Here is a 19,573-nt window from a genome sequence, read left to right as displayed (position 1 = left end):
AACAGAAGCTCAAGTTTCGATGGAGAATTGTAACATCAGGAGCTTCTATTTGGTTTAATGAAACAAGCATCTATTAAGAGTGCCTCATGCCAGGCATTAACACAGCCACTAATACTCTCAGATGGCTAACCTGAAAAGGCCCCCACTTATCAGTACACTATCTGGCAGCACAGGCACCTGCTTCATCACTAAAAGGCTTTTCCCTAACAGGGGAAGGTGGCAATCACAATCAGCACCAGCGCTGATTCTGGGCTTCATTCTGGGCAGGGTTGGGGGGACAAGACACCAGCCTGCACCACTGGGGNGACATACAGAGAGAGACAGCGAGAGAGAGAGGGAAAGAACAACAGAGAAAGAGAGACAGATGGAGAGAAGGAGGGAGACAGAGAGGGACAAAGAGAAGGAGAGAGAAACAGAGACAGAGAGAGAGGGAGGGAAAGAGCGAGAGTGAGAGAGAGACAGAGACACATAGACAGAAAGAGACAGAGAGAGGGAAGGAAAGATCAACAGACAGAGACAGAGAGAGACAAAAAGACATAAAGACACAGAGAGATGGGAAAGAGCAACAGAGAGAGAGAATGAGAGAGATAGAGACAAAGAGACACAGAGAGGTGGGGAAAGAGCAACAGAGAGAGACAGAGACAGAGACAGAGAGGGAAAGAACAACACAGAGAGAGATGGAGATACAGAGAGAGGGAGGGAGGAAAAGAGCAACAGTGAAAGAGACAGAGAAATACAGAGAGACAGAGACACAAAGAGGAAGAGACAGAGAGACACACAGTGACACAGAGAGAGAGGGAGGGAAAGAACAAGAGAGAGAAACAGAGATACGCAAACACAGAGGGAGGGAAAGAGGGAGAGAGAATGAGAATACAAAATGGAAGCCAAGGAAGGTGCTTTTCCCAGAAGACCTCAGGAGTCAGGAATGAAATAAAGCTTTCTTCTTTATATTTTACATGATGCGAAAACTGCTCTTTTTGAATCTCTAGTTTTGAGAAATGACTACAGAAGTGCCTCATTTCCATTGGTTTCTAAGGCTCCTATTGTAATTCAAATTCTGAATTGGGCAAGAGAATTATAGGAAGACCTGTATGAACTGGTGCAGTGAAGAAAGCAGAACCAGGATAATAATCTCCAGTGATTCCCAAAGTGGGCGCCACCGCCCCCTGATGGGTGCTACAGTGATCCAGGAGAGTGTTGATGTCCACAGGTGCATTTATCTTTCCTATTAATTGCTATTAAAATTTTTTTAAAAATTAATTCCCAGGGGGGCTAAGTAATATTTTTTCTGGAAAGGGGGTGGTAGGCCAAAAAAGTTTGGGAACCACTGCGAATGACTACAGTAAAATGGAATAGTGACAGATTTAGAGCTGGAAGGGGCCTTAATATGTTATATCTAAGCCCATCATTTTAAAGATAGGTAAACTGAGTCCCAGAGACTTAGTAAATGTTTGAGTTTAATTTAATTGCTCAAGAGCACACAAGAATGTCACAAAGCTGAGATTCAAACTTAAGTAGTAACTCCAAACACAGCTCTTTCCAGTTTGCAAGTTCAGATGCTACCTAAAGGCAGATGAACTCAGATTAATCACAGTGAGAAAGCTTCATCCTAGAGAACAGAGAGTAGAAGTGGGTGCTCAGGGTACAAAAACTGGCATACTCTGTCAGACACAGTCATTTTGTCAGGTTTGCCTACCAACTTTTCTTCAAGGGGTGTGTATGTATGTGTGTGGGGGTGGTGGTGGTGGTGGTGAGTGGTAAATAGGGAAATGACTACAGTAAATACAAAAGGCACCAATATTATTTAAAAACAAATTAGGAGGGAGCAGCCAGATGGCTTGGTGGATTGAGAGTCAGGCCTAGAGACGGAAGGTCCTGGGCTCAAACATGGTCTTAGACATTCTTAGCTAGGTGACCCTGGGCAAGTCACGTAACTCCTATTACCTAGCCTTTACCACTCTTCTGCCTTGGAACCAATACACAGTATTGATTCTTTTTTTTTTTTAAATAACCCTTACCTTCTGTCTTGAAATCAGTACTGTGTATTGGCTTCAAGGCAGAAGAATGGTAAGGGTAGGCAGTGGGGATCAAGTGACTTGCCCAGGGTCACACAGCTGGGAAGTGTCTGAGGCCAAATTTGAACCCAGGACCTCCCGTCTCTAGGCCTGACTCTCAATCCACTGAGCTACACAGCTGCCTCCACAGTATTGATTCTAAGATATAAGATAAGTGTTTAAAAAATTAGGAGGGAAAGATAGAAGGGAGGAAGTAGGCAATGCTTGAACCTTACTCTCACTGAAATTGGTTCAAAGGGGGAATAATATACACACTCGTAGTTGGGAATAGAAATCTATTTTATCCCACAGGGAAGTAGGAAAGGGAAAAAGATATGAGGGAGGCTGATAGAAGGGAGGGTGTCGGAAGTGAGGTAGTGTCAGAAGCAAAATAGACTTCTGAGAAGTAGTGTAAAAAAGAAAGAATGATAAAGATGGAAAAAATAAGATGGAGGGAATTGCAGAGGTAATAATCATAACTGTGTGTGTACATGGGATAAACTCACCCATAAAACTGAAGCAAATAGCACAATGGATTAAAAATCGGAATCCAACAATATGTTGTTTATAAAAGCACACTTGAAACAAGAGAGACACACATGCAGTAAAAAAATCAGGGGCTGAAGCAGAATGCTTATGCATGATAAAAGCAAGGGGAGGGATCATGATCTCAGACAAAGCAAAAGCAAAAATTGACCTAATTAAAAGAGATAAGCAGAGAACTACATTTTGCTAAAAGGTACCATAGACAATGAAGTAATATCAATAATAAACATATATACACAAAATGACATAGCATTCAAATTCTTAAAGGAAAAGTTAAATGTTACAGGAGGAAATAGTCAGTAAAACTATACTTTCCCTTCTTCACACTAGATAAATCTAATCAGAAAATAATCAAGACAGAAGCTAAACAGATGAATAGAATTTTAGAAAAGTCAGACCCCTGGAAAAAGATGAATGAGAACAGAAAGGAATATACCTTTTTCTCAACTATATATGGCATCTTCACAAAAACTGACCATGTATTAGGGCATACAAATCTCACAACCAAATGCAGAAAAGCAGAAATATTAAATGCATCCTTTTCAGACCATAATGCAATAAAATTATATTCAATAAAGGGCTATATAAAAATATATACACACACAAATTAAATGTAAATAAAACAATCTAATCCTAAAGAAGGAGTGGATCAAAGAACAAATCATAAAAACAACAAATAATTTTATTAAAGATAATGATAGCAATGAGGCAGCATACCAAAATTTATAGGATGCAGCCAAAGCAGTACTTGTTGGGAAATGTATATCTCTAAAGACATATCAATAAAACAGAAAAAGAACATTATCAATGAATTGGGCATGAAAAAGATTCGAAAAAGAACAAATGTAAAATCCCCAGTTAAACACCAAATTGGAAATCCTGAAAATTAAAGAAGAGATTAATCAAATTGAAAGTAAGAAATCCACTGAATTAATAAATAAAATAAGAATCTGGTTTTATGGGGGGGGGAATAAAATAGATAAACCATTGGCAAATTTGATTTTTAAAAAGAAGACAAAAACCAAATCAGAGCTATCAAAAATGAAAAAGATAAATTCATCATCTACGAAGATGAAATTAAAGTAATCATTAGAAGTTATTTTGCCCAATTATATGTCAATAAATCTGACATTCTGAGTGAAATGGGCAAATAATTATAAAATATAAACTGCTCAGATTAATAGAAGAGGAAATAGAATACTTAAGCAATCCTACCTTATAAAAAGAAATTGAATAAGCCATAAATGAGCTCCCTAAGAAAAAAATCCCCAGGACCCAGGTGGGTTCACAAGTGAATTCTACCAAATATTTAAAGAACAATTAATTCTAATACTATAATGATCTGACTGGAAAAATTGGCAAAGAAAGAGTCCTGCCAAATATAGTACTGATACCTAAAATAAGGAAGAGCAAAAACAGATAAAGAAAACTAGAGTCAAATTTCACTAATGAACATTGATGCAAAATTTTGAATTAAAATACTAGCAAGGTCAAATCTGACCTCAGACACTTCCCAGCTGTGTGACCCTGGGCAAGTCACTTGACCCCCATTGCCTAGCCCTTACCACTCTTCTGCCTTGGAGCCAATACACAGTATTGACTCCAAGACGGAAGGTAAGGGTTTAAAAAAAAAATACTAGCAAGGAGATTACAGCAATATATCACAAATATCATACACTATGACCAGGTGAGATTTATACCAGGAATGTGAGGCTATTTCGATTATTAGGGAAACTATCACCATAACTGATATCAATAACAAAACCAGCAAAAATCACATGATTTTTCTCAATAAATGCAGAAAAAGCTTTTGACAAAATGCAACACCCATTCCTGTTAAAAAACACTAGGAAGCACGGGAACAAATGGAACTATCCATAAAATGATAAGTATAAATATATAATATATAAAATGTATAAAACCATCAGCAAGTATTATTTATAATAGGGATAAGTTAGAAACCTTTCCAATAAGATCAGGAATGAAGCAAAGATGTCCATATTATCACCACTCTTATTCAATATAGTTCTAGAAATGCTAGCTATAGCAATAAGAAAAAGAAATGGGCAATGAAGAAACAAAACGATCACTCTTTGCAGACGATATGACGGTATACTTAGAGAATCCTAGAGAATTAACTAAAAAACTAATTGAAATAATTAACAACTTGAGCAAAATCTCGGGATATAAAAAAAATCTACATAAAACATCAGCATATTTTTATATATTACCAACAAAGTTTAGCAGAAAGAAATGGAAAGAGAAATTTCATTTAAAATAACTGCAGATGATATAAAATATTTGGGAGCCTACCTGCCAAGACAAACACAGGAACTATAGGAACACAATTACAAAACACTTTTCATACATATAAAGTCAGATCTAAACAATTAGAAAAATATTAATTGCTCGTGAGTAGGCCAAGCCAATATTAAGAAAACCTAAATTAATTTACTTCTTTAATGCCCTACCAATCAAATTACTCAAAAATTATTTGATAGAACTAGAAAAAAATAACAAAATTCATCTGGAAGAATAAAAGGTCAAGAATAGTAAGGGGATCAATGAAAAAAAAATATGAAAGAAGGTGGCTTGGCAGTACCAGATCTCCAATTGTATTACAGAGAAGTAATCTTCAAAACAATCTGTTATTGGCTAAGAAATAGAGTAGTGGATCAGTGAAATAGATTCAGTATATAGTAGTAAATGTCCATACTAGAGTCTGACAGACCCAAAGATCCAAGATTTGGGGACAAGAAATCATTATTTGACAAAAATTGCTAGGAAAACTGTTAATTAGTTTGGCAGAAATGAGGATCGACATCTCACAATGTATACCAAGATAAATTGAAATTGGGTACATAAAGGGTGCTATCATAAGCAGATTAGGGAAGCATGGATTATTTTATCTGTCAGATTTATGGAAGAGGGAAGAATTTCTGACCAAATAAAATATAGAGAGCATTATGGGATGCAAAATAACTTTTATTACTTCAAATTTAAAAGGGTTTGCATAAACAAAACCAATGTAGTTACAATTAGAAGGGAAGAAGAAAAAACTAGAAAAATGTTTACATCAAGTTTCTCTGATAAAGGCCTCATTTCTCAAATATATGGAGAACTATGTCAAATTTATAATATAAATCATTTACCAACTGATAAATGGCCAAAAAATATGAATTGGCAATTTTCAGGGGGGGAAAGCTATCTATAATCATGTGAAAAAATGCTCTAAGTCACTATTGATTAGAAAAATGCAAATTAAAACAATGCTGAGGTACCAACTCATACCTATCAGATTGGTTAACAAGACAGAAAAGGAAAATGATAAATGTGGGAAAGGATGTGGAAAAATTAGGGCGCTGCTGGATTGTTGGAGGAGTTGTAAAATGATCCAACCATTCTGGAAGGCAATTTGGAACTATGTCCAAAGGGCTATAAAAATGTGCAAATACAATTGCAATACCCAGCAATATTATGAACTAGGCCTGTACCCCAAGGATATAAAAGAAGAAAAGGACCTATATATACAAAAATATTTATAGCAGCTCTTTTTGTGATGGAAGAGAGTTGGGAATTGAGGGAATGGCTGAACAAGTTGTGGTATATGATTGTGATGGAATACTATTGTTATAAGAAATGATGAGCAGGATAATTTCAGAAAAACCAGGGAAGACTTATATAAACTGATGAAAAGTGAAATGAATAGAATCAGGAGAACACTGTACACAGTAAGAGCAACATTCTATGATGATCAACTATGAATAACTTAGCTATTCTGATCAACACAATGATCTAAGATAATTCCAAAGGACTTAAATTGAAAAACGGTATCCACTTCCAGAGAAAGAACTGATGGAATCTGAAGGCAAATTGAAGAATACATTTTTTTACTCTATTATTCTTGTTTTTTTTTTTGGTCTGTATTTTCCTTTGCAACATGGCTAATATGGAAATGTTTTGTATGACTACACAAAAATAATCTATATCAAATTGCTTCTCAAGGAGGGACAAGGGGTGGGAAAGAGAGAATTTGGAGGTCAAAATTTTTTGTAAAATGTTTGAAATTTTTGTTTGTATGTAATTGAGGAAAAAATAAAATAAAAATTAAATGTAAAAAAATTATACATACAAAAATAAATTAAGAATGGCAACAATAATGCACTGTAGCCTCCTTAGTATCCATGTCCAATCCAACTAATAAAAACAATAAAACTGGCTCTCAATACTAATGAGAATAGCTTTCCTATCTAGCAGCAGAGACTAGAATTATCAACTCATCCTGTTTGATAGCCTTGTCAATTTATTCATATGGACTGGAGCCTCAGTAAGAAGCTCCTCCATCTAGAAATGACTTCTAGACCAAGAACATTAGCTCTTACCAGGGAAAATACATGCAACTCTCCATCTTGTCCCCAAGTGCTAATGCTAGATGTCCCAGCAGACCCTGCCTGCTCCCTCCACATTTCTCTACTCCAAGCCAAATAAATGCTCCTTCACTGAGAGCTTAAGCTACTTGGCAGGCTCCTCAGGCTCAGGCTGTCAGAGGCCCAACTTAAGCCAGGCGAAGCCATTTGGTACACCCTCTCAGGGGTCCAGTTACTTTATGAGTTGAATATACTTTTGTGGACTGAGCTGAGAACCTATCTACCTTATAGAGTTAGAGCCAAACGTTTGTCATGATACAGTACTGTGGGGCACAAAGGTTTGTTTTATTTACTAAAAGGCCTTGGTCCTAAATTGTCACAATTTTCTGTCAGAATATAGTAGAACGTAAGTTCTTGGAGGGAAGGGACTGTCTCATTTTTGTCTTAGTAGGTCTGGCATCTAGCAAAGGCTCTCACACAGAGTAAGCACTTAAGCAGGTTTTTTCCTTTCTACAGAAAATATATTCAAAGTTCCCAACACACTTCTGGAAGGGAGCCTCTTCATCAGTGGGAGGCTGCTTGTTAGCTAGGCCACTCATACATTCTACAAGAGTAGATTAAGAGGCCATAATTACACAGTACGTTTCACATTGTATGTTCCAATTTCAAGCAGAGAATTTCCCTATCTAGTATATCATGTGAGATAGTCCCAAGATCCTCTGCTTCTCCAAATGTTAGGAAGTTTTTCCTGATCTCAAGTACGTATATGGTTCTTTGCAATTTCTTCCAAGTGCTTTGAGTTCTGCTTTCTGGAGCCAAGCAAGACCAATCTAGATATTCTTCCATATGGTAGCCTTTCTAATATCAGCAGACAGTTATTTCCCTCTCCTAGTTGTCTCTTTTCCAATTCCTAAACCAATCCTCAACATCCTTCAGCATTTTGGTTGCTCTTTTCTGGGTAGTCTCAAACTTCTCAATGTCCTTCCTAGTCTCTGGCCATGAGAGCTGAACCCAAGAGTCCAGCTGAGGTCTTAGGAGGGTAGTGTGCTACCATCACCTTCTTAGGCCTGGAAGGTAGACCTCTCTTCCTGCTGCCCAAGATCATCTCAGCCTTTTTCGCTATCTTGACACACTGCTGAGTTCTACACTAAGCTGGTCATCTACTAAAACACCCAGATCTTTGTCAGACTGCTTTCTTCCCTTGCTTTTGAATTTGATTTTTTGAGTCCGAGTCTAAGACTTTACACATTTATCCCTAGAAAATTGCATCATAGTAGACTCAGCCCAGTATCCTAGCCTGTCAAGATTTTCTGGGCCCCTGACTTCAGATTCCAAATTTGTGTCATTGGCAAATCTGATAAATGTACTATTGATGTCTCACTTTTCTATTGGTTAGTAAGCCCAGAGCACAGAAGATAACTCTAAGCCACAAACATTGGCATTTGGTCTTACCAGTTCCCATCTATGTCTTTCTTAGATTGGCAGCAGATGCACTTTACAAATAGTAAGCGCTTAATAAATGTTTCATTCAGTCAGTCATTCTATGTTTTTGTTCAAGCAATAAAGGCCAATGGGTTACTTCCCTAATCCTAGTTATCATCAGCAGCCCTTGAATTTTCAGATGGAAGCTAATTCAGACCAGGATGGGCTAACAGTTGACTTTTTTCCTATCTTTGAAAACAGACATGCCCAACGGGTCCACAAGGAGAAGCTGTTTTCACACATTTCGGACACATGTGTTTGCCTATAAAATATTTGTATAAACAGGGCCTTCCAGAGCTTTGGCTAAAGCCTTGGGGATGCTAACTCTCAATCATTCTTTTTGATTGGTTGGAGTGGGGTCGCTATGACTATTAAGTCCAATAGTTAACATTTATGTGGTGCTTTAAGGTCCATACTAAAGCTGACTGTGAATAAATGGTCAGATGAGACTGGTTGTTTTTAAAGGCCATTTTTCCCTCAATGGCAGGGCATGTGGTAAAAATGTGACTCAGAGAACCTGGGCATTTCGTGTATGCCAAACTACGTACTTCCAGCAAAATTCCACTTGTAAGGACTCTTCCAATGAAGACTTACCCTTATGCTGTATCATATAGCCATTTCACTCCAGAGCAGGAGGAAGCTGTGCTGGGGAAGCAGTTATACAAAAAAAACTATCTTTTGCAACATTTCTGCCTACACCGATGTAAAAAAAAATATTTCTCTAGTGGGGTAAAAAATTGAACAAAGAAAATGTCTTTTTTCAATGTAATTTAGAGTTGGCTATATAAGTTGAGAGCTGGAAAATGTGAAGTTCTGTTTATAATGGATAGAGTACTACTCAGAACCAAGAGCAAATGAAGAGAAAGCCATACTGCATATTACTTTGCTAAGACAGATTTTTAAAATATATTTTATTTGTCATGTTTTTTTAAGTATCTAATATGGTGTGGCTGAAGGGACCTCAGGTTTGAATGAGCAATGAAATTCAGAACAGAGACAATACATCTTCTGCCAACCTAAGAAGAGTCTACTTGGGAAATCAGTCATATCAAAAGCAAATATTTATGGTGTTATGGAGTTATCCATAAATTTGTTTTTTTTTAATTTGGAGTTATTTATGGAATTATCAGCAAGGAAGAGACTTTCGCCCAATTGAGTAAGAAAAATATACCAGATGTTCTCAAACATCAGCCCTTCCCAAATGGAGACATTCAGAGAAGAGGTCAGCAAGCATCTCAGGGAAAGATTTCTCAACAAGGCTGCCAAATAAAAGTTTGAGAAATAAGACACTATCCTGCCTGTGGCAGGGAGAAGTGGAATACAATTTTTAAAAGTTCAAAAAGGGACAGGTATGTGACACAGTAGAGCACCAGGCCAGGAGTCAGGAAGACCTGAGTTCAAATCTGACCTCAAGATACTTCCTAGCTGTATGACTCTGGGTAAGTCACTTAACTCTGTTTGCCTAGCCCTTGCCCTTCTAGAAGTCTTAGACTACTAGAAAGTAAAGGTTAAAAAATCCTCAAAGCTTGTTTCCTTAAATTAATAAGCCTTATAAGTTGACTTGAGGCACTTTTGTCAAGAGTCTAGTTTTTTATAACCTCATTTATAATTTAATGTCTTTTGAGGAGTGAAATGACTTGTATGGACTCTTGCTGCCACTGAGTATCAGAGGTGAGATTCAAACCCAAGTCTTAAAGAATACAGGTTCACTTCTCTCTAGCTGCCAAAGCACACTGCCACTCTTAGATATCCCAAATGAGAAAGAATACAGAATTTATACTAAAGAAATCTGGGGAAAAATAAAGAAAAGGCAACAAAAGTGACAGAATCATAATTTTAAAATACTGCAAAGATTCCTTCTATCCATATCTCAAATAAGCAAATAAGAGGTGAAATCAATTAAATGATTTAGGCAGAAGTATAAATTGAAACTCTAGTTAACCTCTTCCTGTGCCATTATGATTAATGCTTGAATTTCCATTTTCTTTTGTCAAGAATTCTATACCCTCTTTTCTACAACTATAAAAATATTATCTATGGCATTTTAAAAATTGGCTATCAGACTTGGATATCCACAGAATAAATATGATGTAGTTCTTTTAAAAATATTGCTTCTCCAGGTTCTAATTCTAGTATCAAGAAATCTGGGGCAGCTAGACAGCACAGTAGATAGAGAGCCAGAATAGAGGACCTGGTTCAAATCTGGCCTCAGTCACTTCCTCACTGTGATCCTGGCCATGAGTCAACAAGACAGAGGACTAGACATTTTGTCACTAACAAGTTAGAGGACTAGACTTTTTCTTTCATTCTTCTAAACTTTCAAAACTCTTCCAAAATAAGAAGTATATACAAGGAGTCAAGAAATCACAGCTATTCTGACATCAAAAAGTTTAATGAAGCAACACTAATGAATTAACACCAAAAAAAGCTAATCCTTAAAGGCTAATTCAGCATCTCCCTCTTGACCAGCCCCTAACTCAAAACTTTATACACTTTGGCTTGTGCTCTGGGATCCTCTTAGCAATTTCTTTGCTGTTGCCATGGTTGAAAGAGGATGTAGGCTCTGCCTGGGGCTATGGCATATTGTTATAGCCACATTTAACCAAAGAACTAAAGAACAGAATGAACTGGGGCAAGGGATCAACATGTATGGGACACTATAAAAGGCCTAAAAAAAGAGGACTGGCATCCAGCTAGGCCAGTTCTGTCTCCCCAGAAGTCACATAGGGCAGGGACTGAGATGGGTGAAAAATTAATCTATTCACATAGAAGACAGATAGCTTTGAGGTCTAGCCCTGAGGGAGAAAGTGCCATTAAAAGGGAAGGAGTCAAAAAGTGAGTGATAAGGTAATATAAGGAAAAAAGACTGATATTACCAAACTTTCAAGAAAAACAAAATTCAGAAATAATTGGAATAAAAGAAAAACTTGAATCTATGGTAGTGAGTCTTTTCACAGAAGCAAAAGTGAAAACAAATGATTAGGAATACAAATACACAGAAGAGAAAGGCAATTTGGAAGAAAAGAAGCAAAAAAAATAACATTAAAGGAAAACTATCTACAAAGGCAAAATATATCCATTTTGAAGTAATGAAGCTACCTACTACATTGGGTGGAAACTCATTTTAAAAAATTGACATCTTTGAAATCTAAAGTCCTTCAAAAATGAACTTGCTTACAATATGTTCCCAAACAGAAAATCTCAAATGAAGAAAATATTTAAAAACTGGAGTGAAAGTAGGTATGTAGAGCAGAAGATTTAAAAGGAGAAAAAAATCAAAATGCCAAATTATGCTGCAAATTACAAAACATTATTTTCATTCTTTGATTCTGAAAAACAATCATCTTTTGGCAACTTCACAATTTTTTTCACTCATTAAAATAGTGGGGGTAAAACTAATCATAGTTGGGTGTAGTAGAAAGAGGACTGCCCTTACAGTTAGGAGTACCAGGTACAAGTCCTGCCTCTAGAGGATAGCTAGATGACCCTATGCAAATAAATTAATTACCTCTGATGCTGATCTGCACTAAAGGAAGAAGTTAGCACACTGGCAATTCCCTGCACTAAGAAAATCATAGCTTTAGATGAACAGAAACAAAAATTCAGTCTATCATGGCCATGTTAGCATATGTCTATATTCCCTGCTTCTGGGATGGCTAAAGCTGTTGGATCACTGGAGGTCAGGAAATCACAGCTGCAGCAGCAATTAAGCTGATGGGGAGGGGGCAGTCAGGAACCACATTATATTCAACACAAATACAACAAACTCACAGGATACAGGACGGAGGAGCCACTAGATAGCCTAAGGAAGGGCAGAATCAGAGGCCCAGGTCAGAACTGGAACATGTTAAAGTCCTCATAGAGATCCATGGGATTTAGGCCTGTGAGTAAAGTAGCCCCAGCACTTCTTATCTGAGTGAGTTAGGGAGACTCAGTCTCAAAAAAAAAAACAAAACAACAAAATATAATTGATCACAGCTGAGTTCTAATTCTTAGTATCAGTTGAAGTGCCCAATTGAGAGAAAAAAGTGACCTTGAATCTATACAAAACTAAGCAACCATAAAAAAAATTCTACAAGAAGCACCTTTCAAGGGGGGAGTGGAACAAGCCATTTATTTAGTGTCTACTATGTGCCAGGCACTGCACTAAGGACTTTTTACAAATATCATCTCAGCTAATCTTTACAACTTTGTGAGGTAGGTGTTATTATTACCCTCACTTTACAGATGTAAACCAAGATGTAGACCAAGGTTAAAAGGCTTACTCAGGCCACATTCATAGCTAGTGAGTATCTGAAACCATATTTAAATTCAAATTTTTCTGATTTCAGAATCTCTTCAAAAATCTTCAGAGTGAGTACTCATCCCCTGACTGAGAGGGTCATCCCCCTGTAGTAAAACTTGTGATGAGTGTCTCTGAACTTAACCAGGCTGGTTAAAAAAGCAGACAGAGTCCATCACTAGATCCAGACTGAAATCCTTTTCAACTTAGTAGATAGATATAAATTGATTCCTACCAACAAGGAAGTTCTCTCAGGGCTTATGCTCTACCATGTTCTTAAAACCCAGTTTTGTTGTTTGTTGGCTGGGTTATGGAAAGAGAAGCATACTAATACACTGTTGGGGGAGCTGTGAATCAACAGAACACTACAGATAGTAATTTTAAATTATAGAAATGAAATGACAAAAATGTCCACATCTTTTGTCCCAGAGATTCTATTATTAGTATTATATCCCTAGAAGGCCACTGAGTAGAAGAAAATCCTCATATACATAAAATATTTATAGCAGTACTTTTTGCAGTGCTGAAAACAAAAAGTAGATGGCCTTTGATTGAAGAATGGCCATATAATTTGTGGCATGTAATATAATGTAATATATGTAATGTAATGAAATATAATAGAATATTACTGTGATAGAAAAGGGATACTGAATGTGATGAATACAGAGAAGCATAGGAAGAGCTACATGAACTGATGCAGAATGAAGTGAGCAGAGTCAAAAAATGTACTCACTAACAAGAACAATATAAATGGGAAGAACTACACACAAGAAAAATAAAAAATGAATGTTGCAAAATTACAAAAAAATAAGCAGAGATGAAAAGAACAGGTACCCTGTCTACCCCTCTGGATTGGTGGGAGGTCCACAGTGTTACACATTACACATATTTTCACATTTTTCTGAGTATTTATGCTGATTTTCCCTTTTCTTATCTTTTACAAATATATTATTTATTATATGGGATGGCTCTTTGGAAGGAATTAAAGGGAGGGATAGTGTAGGAAATTGTTGTTAAAAAAGACATAAATAAAAACTTATTTTAAAATATTTAAAAAATATGATAACTTAATAAGGAGCAGTATGATCAGAAGGTCATAGATCTTTAGCTGAAAGGGACATATCATATCTCAAAGGTCATCTAGTCCAAATTCCTATTATTTTATTGAGAGGTAGCATAGACTAATGGATAGAGAACTAGGCTTGGATTCTGGAAGAACTGAGTTAAAATCCTGCTATATATTTGCTAGCTGTGGGACCTTGGTCAAATCACTTAACTTCTACATGCCTCATTTTCCTCATATATAAAATGAGTGTGTATTCAGTGGCTTACTAAGGGTCTCTTTAAGCTCTAAATCTATAATCCTACTGATAAGGAAACTGAGAGGTTAAGTAATCTTCCCAAGGTCACATAGGCAGACCCATCCTTTTTAAATATGTACCACATTAGTGGCACATAATAGGTACTTAAGAAATATTTGCTATGGGGCAGGTAGATAGCACATTAGATAGAGCACCAAGTCTGGCGTCAGGAGGACCTAGGTTCAAATTTGACCCCAGATACTTCCTAGCTGTGTGACCCTGGGCTAGTCATTTAACCCCAACAGAAAGTAAGGGTTAAAAAATCTGAAAGAAATGCTTGCTAACTGACCTAGTTTCCAGTTACTGGTTCTATGGCCTAACTTTTCACAACTACTCCCCTAGCCTGGTGGCCCTAGTTAAATCACTTAATTCAATACAATGCAGTCAGTCATTTAGTTCAGTTTCTATTATGAAGAAAGCACAGGAGATACAAAGACAAAAAATGAAAATAGTCTCTTCCCTAAATAAGTTTACATTCGATGTAGAAGAAGGCAGAGGACACAACAGGTACACAGATATATGTGCAAGGTAATTTGAAGAGTCCTAACAAATTGGAGAAGGGGGGAAATTAGGAAAGATTTTTTTTTTATAGAAGAAGCCATCTGAGCACAGACCTGAAAGAAATTTGGCATTCTAAAAAGTTGGGGTAAGGAGGAAGTGCCTCCAAGGCACAAAAGTACTGATGCAAAGCAGGTAGAAGATGGAATAGTAAGTATGAAGAAGAATAGAAAGGCCATTTTGAATAGAACATAGAGTCCATATGAAATAAGGCAGACTAGAAGAAATTGTGATGGCTTTGAAATGCACCAAGTTGAAAAATGGGCTTTTGATTCTAGAGGCAATAGGGAGCCACTGATAATTTCTGAGGAGTGGAATATCATGCTCATATTTGTAATTTCAGAAGATTATTTTGGCATATATGGGAAGGACTGGAAGGAAAGGACACAGGGGGCCTGATCAGAGAGCTACTGAAATAATCCACATGAGAGGGCCTGAAAGAGGGGAGTAGCTATATACAGAGATGGGAACAAATGTAAAGTCTTGGGAAAGTAGAAGATGTGGCAAGTGGCAGGATATAAATGGTGAGGGAAAGGGGACAGTCAAGGATGACTCTAAGGCTGTGAACCTGAGCAACAAGGACAGCAATATCTTCAGGAGAAATAAGGAATCTGGGAGGAATGGTGTTTTTAAGGAGTTGGTGATGTAAGGCTGGATTAGGGGAGAGGGGCTGGAGATATAAATGTGGCAGCAATTTGCATGGAAATGACAGTTAAATGCATGGAATGGGGGGCAGTTAAGTGGCTCAGTGGATAGAGTGCCAGACCTGGAGACAGAAGGTCCTGGGTTCAAATGTGGCCTCAGACATATCCTAATTGTGTGACTAGACAAGTCACTTAGCCCCCACTGCCTAGCCTTTGTCCTTCTGTCTTATTGCCATATAATTGGACAAAATAGTTTTTATGATTGCCTTAATTTCCTCTTCATTAGAGATGAGGTCTCCCTTTTCATCTTTGATACTGTTAATTTGGTTTTCTTCTTTCCTTTTTTTATTAGATTTACCAGTACTTTTGTCTATTTTATCTGTTTTTTCAAAATACCAGCTTCTAGTCTTATTTATTAATTCAATAGTGCGTTTACTTTCAATTTTATTAATTTCTCCTTTGATTTTTAGTATTTCTAATTTAGTTTTCATCTGGGGATTTTTAATTTGTTCATTTTCTAGTTTTTTTAAGTTGCATGCCCAATTCATTAATCTCTGCTCTCCCTAATTTGTTAATATATGCACTCAGTGATATAAATTTTCCCCTTAGAACTGCTTTGGCTGCATCCCATAGGTTTGGGTAAGAAGTGTCATCATTGTCATTGTCTTCAATGAAATTATTAATTGTTTCTATGATTTGTTCTTTCACTAAATTATTTTGGAAAATCATATTATTTAATTTCCAATTAGTTTTTTGTTTGCCTCTCCATGTATTCTTACTAATAACTATTTTTATTGCATTATGATCTGAGAAGGTTGCATTTATTATTTCTGTTTTTTTGCATTTGTTTGCCATGTTTCTATGCCCTATTACATGGTCAATCTTTGTGAATGTTCCATGTGCTGCTGAAAAGAAGGTGTATTCCTTTTTGTCCCTATTTATTTTTTCTCCATATATCTATTAACTCTAATTTTTCTAGGATTTCATTCATCTCTCTTATCTCTTTCTTATTTATTTTTTGGTTTGATTTATCTGTATCTGATAGGGGAAGGTTGATGTCCCCCACTACTATAGTTTTGCTATCTATTTCGTCCTTGAGCTCCACTAGCTTTTCCTTTAGAAATTTGGATGCTATACCGTTTGGTGCATACATGTTGAGTACTGATATTTCTTCATTATTTGTACTGCCTTTTATTAGGATGTAATTACCTTCCCTATCTCTTTTAACCAGATTTATTTTTACTTTATTTTTTAAGACAGAAGATAAAAATTTTTATTAATTTTATTTTATTAAAAAATTTTAAAAACTTTAAAAAAATACATGGCATGGTGAGATCACAAAGAGAGAGGGTAAAAAGAAAAGAGAAGAGAACCTACATCCCTAAATGAGCAGAAGATGGATGATGAATGAGCCAAGGAGATGCCAAAGTAGGAGTAAGAAAGAAGAGAAGAACACAGAAAGTAGCAGCATTCAAGTCAAGGGAGGAAAAAGGATGGCCAACAGTGTCATAAACTGTAGGGAGATCAAAGAGAAATCAAAGAGAAATGAGGCCAAGGAATTCAAGAGCAGAGGAGAATTGACATAGAACATGTCAATCAGAGTGAAGTTTGAGAATTGGGGGTATACTCCTATAATCCCAGCTACTGGGGAACCTGAGTATGTGTTAATCTCTTGAGCCACATCAACTAGGTGACCACATCAAGTTCTGAATTAGTAGGGTAAGCTCCCAGGAGCAGGATAGGGGAGAGTGAGAAGGTGAGGGGGTACTAGGTTGCCTAAGGAGGGGCAAATGAGCCCAGGCTGAAAATGGAGCAGATTTCAAAGCTCCCGAGTCCATCAGAGTGAAATCAGGCCCACAAGTAAAGTAACTCCTGCCTTTCTAGCCTGTGCAAGAAAGGAATACTGGGTCTTTAAAACAAAACAAAAAAAAAAATCAGAGTGAAGATTGTGAGAGGAGGAAAAATAGTTTAGAGCAGAGAAGAAAAACTGGGACTACTGAAGGGACTACAGGTCACAGTGATGGAAAACAGAAGGATGCATCAGAGCAGAATTTCAAAATTCTTAATCATGGCAACAGAACAGATATAGAAGTTGGTGAGATCAAGCCCTGTGTGGCTGAAGTAGAGTGAAGAGTAATGAGAGTTTAAATGGGACACATCTGGATATTTGGAGGGAAACCTATAAAGTATTATAAAGTCCTGAAGTTTGAGGGCAGGCATTGGAGCAGAAAGAAAAACTGAGAGATGGCTACAGCAAGAATCTGGACTTGGGGGAGGTGGGGCAGCTGGGTGCCTTTGGATTGAGAGCCAGGCCCAGAGATGGGAGGTCCTGGGTTCAAATCTGACCTCAGACACTTCCTAGCTGTGTGACCCTGGGCAAGACATTTTACCCCCCATTGCCTAGCCCTTACTGCACTTCTCCCTACATAGTATTGATTCCAAGATGGAAGGTAAGGATTTAAAAAAAAAAGAATCTGGACCTGATAACACTTATGGACAGAATGAACCCTCAAAGATGCTGTTTTTTTTTATCTGTGAGAAACAAGAAAAATGCCTCTCTCCTTTTCCTGACCCAGTGTGTCTCAGTGCATGAGAGAAGGGGGCACTCCATTAATGGAGAAAATTGCCAGGGAGAGCGTGACTTCTGAAGGAAGCCAGATTTCTATTAGTTCTAAATAAGAGTATGAGCTGAAGAGATTTTAAAAAAAAAGTGTGTGTGTGTGTGTGTGTGTGTGTGTGTGTGTGTGTGTGTGTGTGTGTGGGAAATTGGCTGAAAAGAGAGTCAGGGTACCAGAGGCTGGAGGGGAACATGAGGAAGGAGAAAGATATGAATGAGCTTTAGGTTCAGATATATTGATAGAAAAGAGACAAGTAGAAAAGGGATTTTGGCTTATGCAGTGACCATGCCACAAGTTTAAGGAGAAGAGATTTGAGAGTTTATCTACATATGGATGGGGGAAGAACTTCTATGTGATCATGGCACCCACACTCAAAAGTCTTTGACAAGTGAGTTTAGAGTCCTTTCAAGAGTAGTAGACTGCTGGTCATTCCCAATTCAGGAGAGCTGGGGGCAAAGGCAGGTAAGTAGAAGGAACAGGGTGTTCTGGACTGAATTCACAGGAGATTCCAGCCCTGCGGCCTCATCCTGAGATTCTAAGGGCCCAGCATTTCAGAGAACATCCTTATCAGTTCAAGCAATTACCACCAGCAGCATTTCTGGTCCCTCTCTTTTGAAAAGGGCCCTTAATAATCATTGCTAACATTTAGATAATCTTTTCTGTAGTCTCATTTGGTCCCCACAAAACTCTGAAACTGAAAAATGAAACGGCCTACCCCTGGAGAGGGAAATTCAAGGCATCGGAGTTGGGGTTCAAGGTGGAGTAACTGCAAGGTCATGGCCCTTCTGAATGCTAAGTTGCTTCCTACTTCCCCAATGGTTGATGCTACAGTGCACTTTTTGCAAAATGAGACCAACCCTGGAGTGCAATAGCTGCTGCAGCGAGGGATCCAAAGCAGTCCTGGGTCTCAGCTTTCTCACTTTCCCACCCTTTGCAAAGCACGTGGCGTTGCAGAATCACACCGTATTGGGGCTCACTGAATGCTTAGCAGTTCCAAAGCCACTCAGTTTTGGGAGCTCCACAACTAAGGGCCCAGTGATGCCATCTTGGGTTCGAAAGTTAAACATTGGGGGGGGGGGGGTTGAAAAGTGGCGCACAAGAGTAATTCTTGCAAGAGGGTAGGGTGGGAAAACGCGCTTAGGGAGATCCTAGGGAGTGGGGGGCAGGGGCATTAACCCGGGTCCGAGTATTCCTCCTCCACCCCACTCTCACACCTCAGCAGCACCTGTCGCGCTAAAGCCAAATGGCCATTTCCCGGGAAAGGTCTAGTTCAAGCTAGAAGTGTCCCCTTCGGGCACCCATGGGACAGCCTACGAAGCAGCAGTGACTAAGAAGTCCCATCATCTTCCGAACTGGGCTAGTCTCACTTTGCATGCCACCCGGTCCCTCCCTCTACGCCAGGGGGAGGGGAACACGGAGTGCAGCGGGAAGCGGGGTTGGCAAAAGAGTCCGGTCGGGCCCCCATTACACATTTTTGGCTTACCTTGATACAGTAGGGTGGGTCTTCGGAGGTGACCAGCATATACCTGTCTCCCCGGCTGGCTGGGTCCCGAGCTCGGAGCTGTAGGGAGGGGGATGCGGACCGCACGGTGGTTAGCAGGAGTCCGGGTTCGGCCACGCCCCTCTCCTCTCCCCTCCGGGGAAGCCGGGAGCTCTAGGCC

At 38.2% G+C, this 19,573-nt stretch overlaps 1 protein-coding gene across 1 annotated transcript in view; it reads right to left on the bottom strand.

The window, feature by feature from the left end:
- The window catches only part of SAGE1 (sarcoma antigen 1), a 68,424-nt gene that overhangs the window by 48,398 nt on the left and 453 nt on the right, over positions 1–19,573 (bottom strand). The window contains exon 2 of the mRNA XM_044682614.1: positions 19,396–19,473. Coding sequence (XP_044538549.1) covers positions 19,396–19,473 — 78 coding nt within the window. The remainder of the gene's footprint in view (positions 1–19,395; positions 19,474–19,573) is intronic.

This window comes from Gracilinanus agilis, chromosome X, assembly GCF_016433145.1.
Source record: "Gracilinanus agilis isolate LMUSP501 chromosome X, AgileGrace, whole genome shotgun sequence".
Classification (NCBI taxonomy): Eukaryota; Metazoa; Chordata; class Mammalia; order Didelphimorphia; family Didelphidae; genus Gracilinanus; species Gracilinanus agilis.
This window is presented reverse-complemented; position numbering and strand designations above follow the sequence as displayed.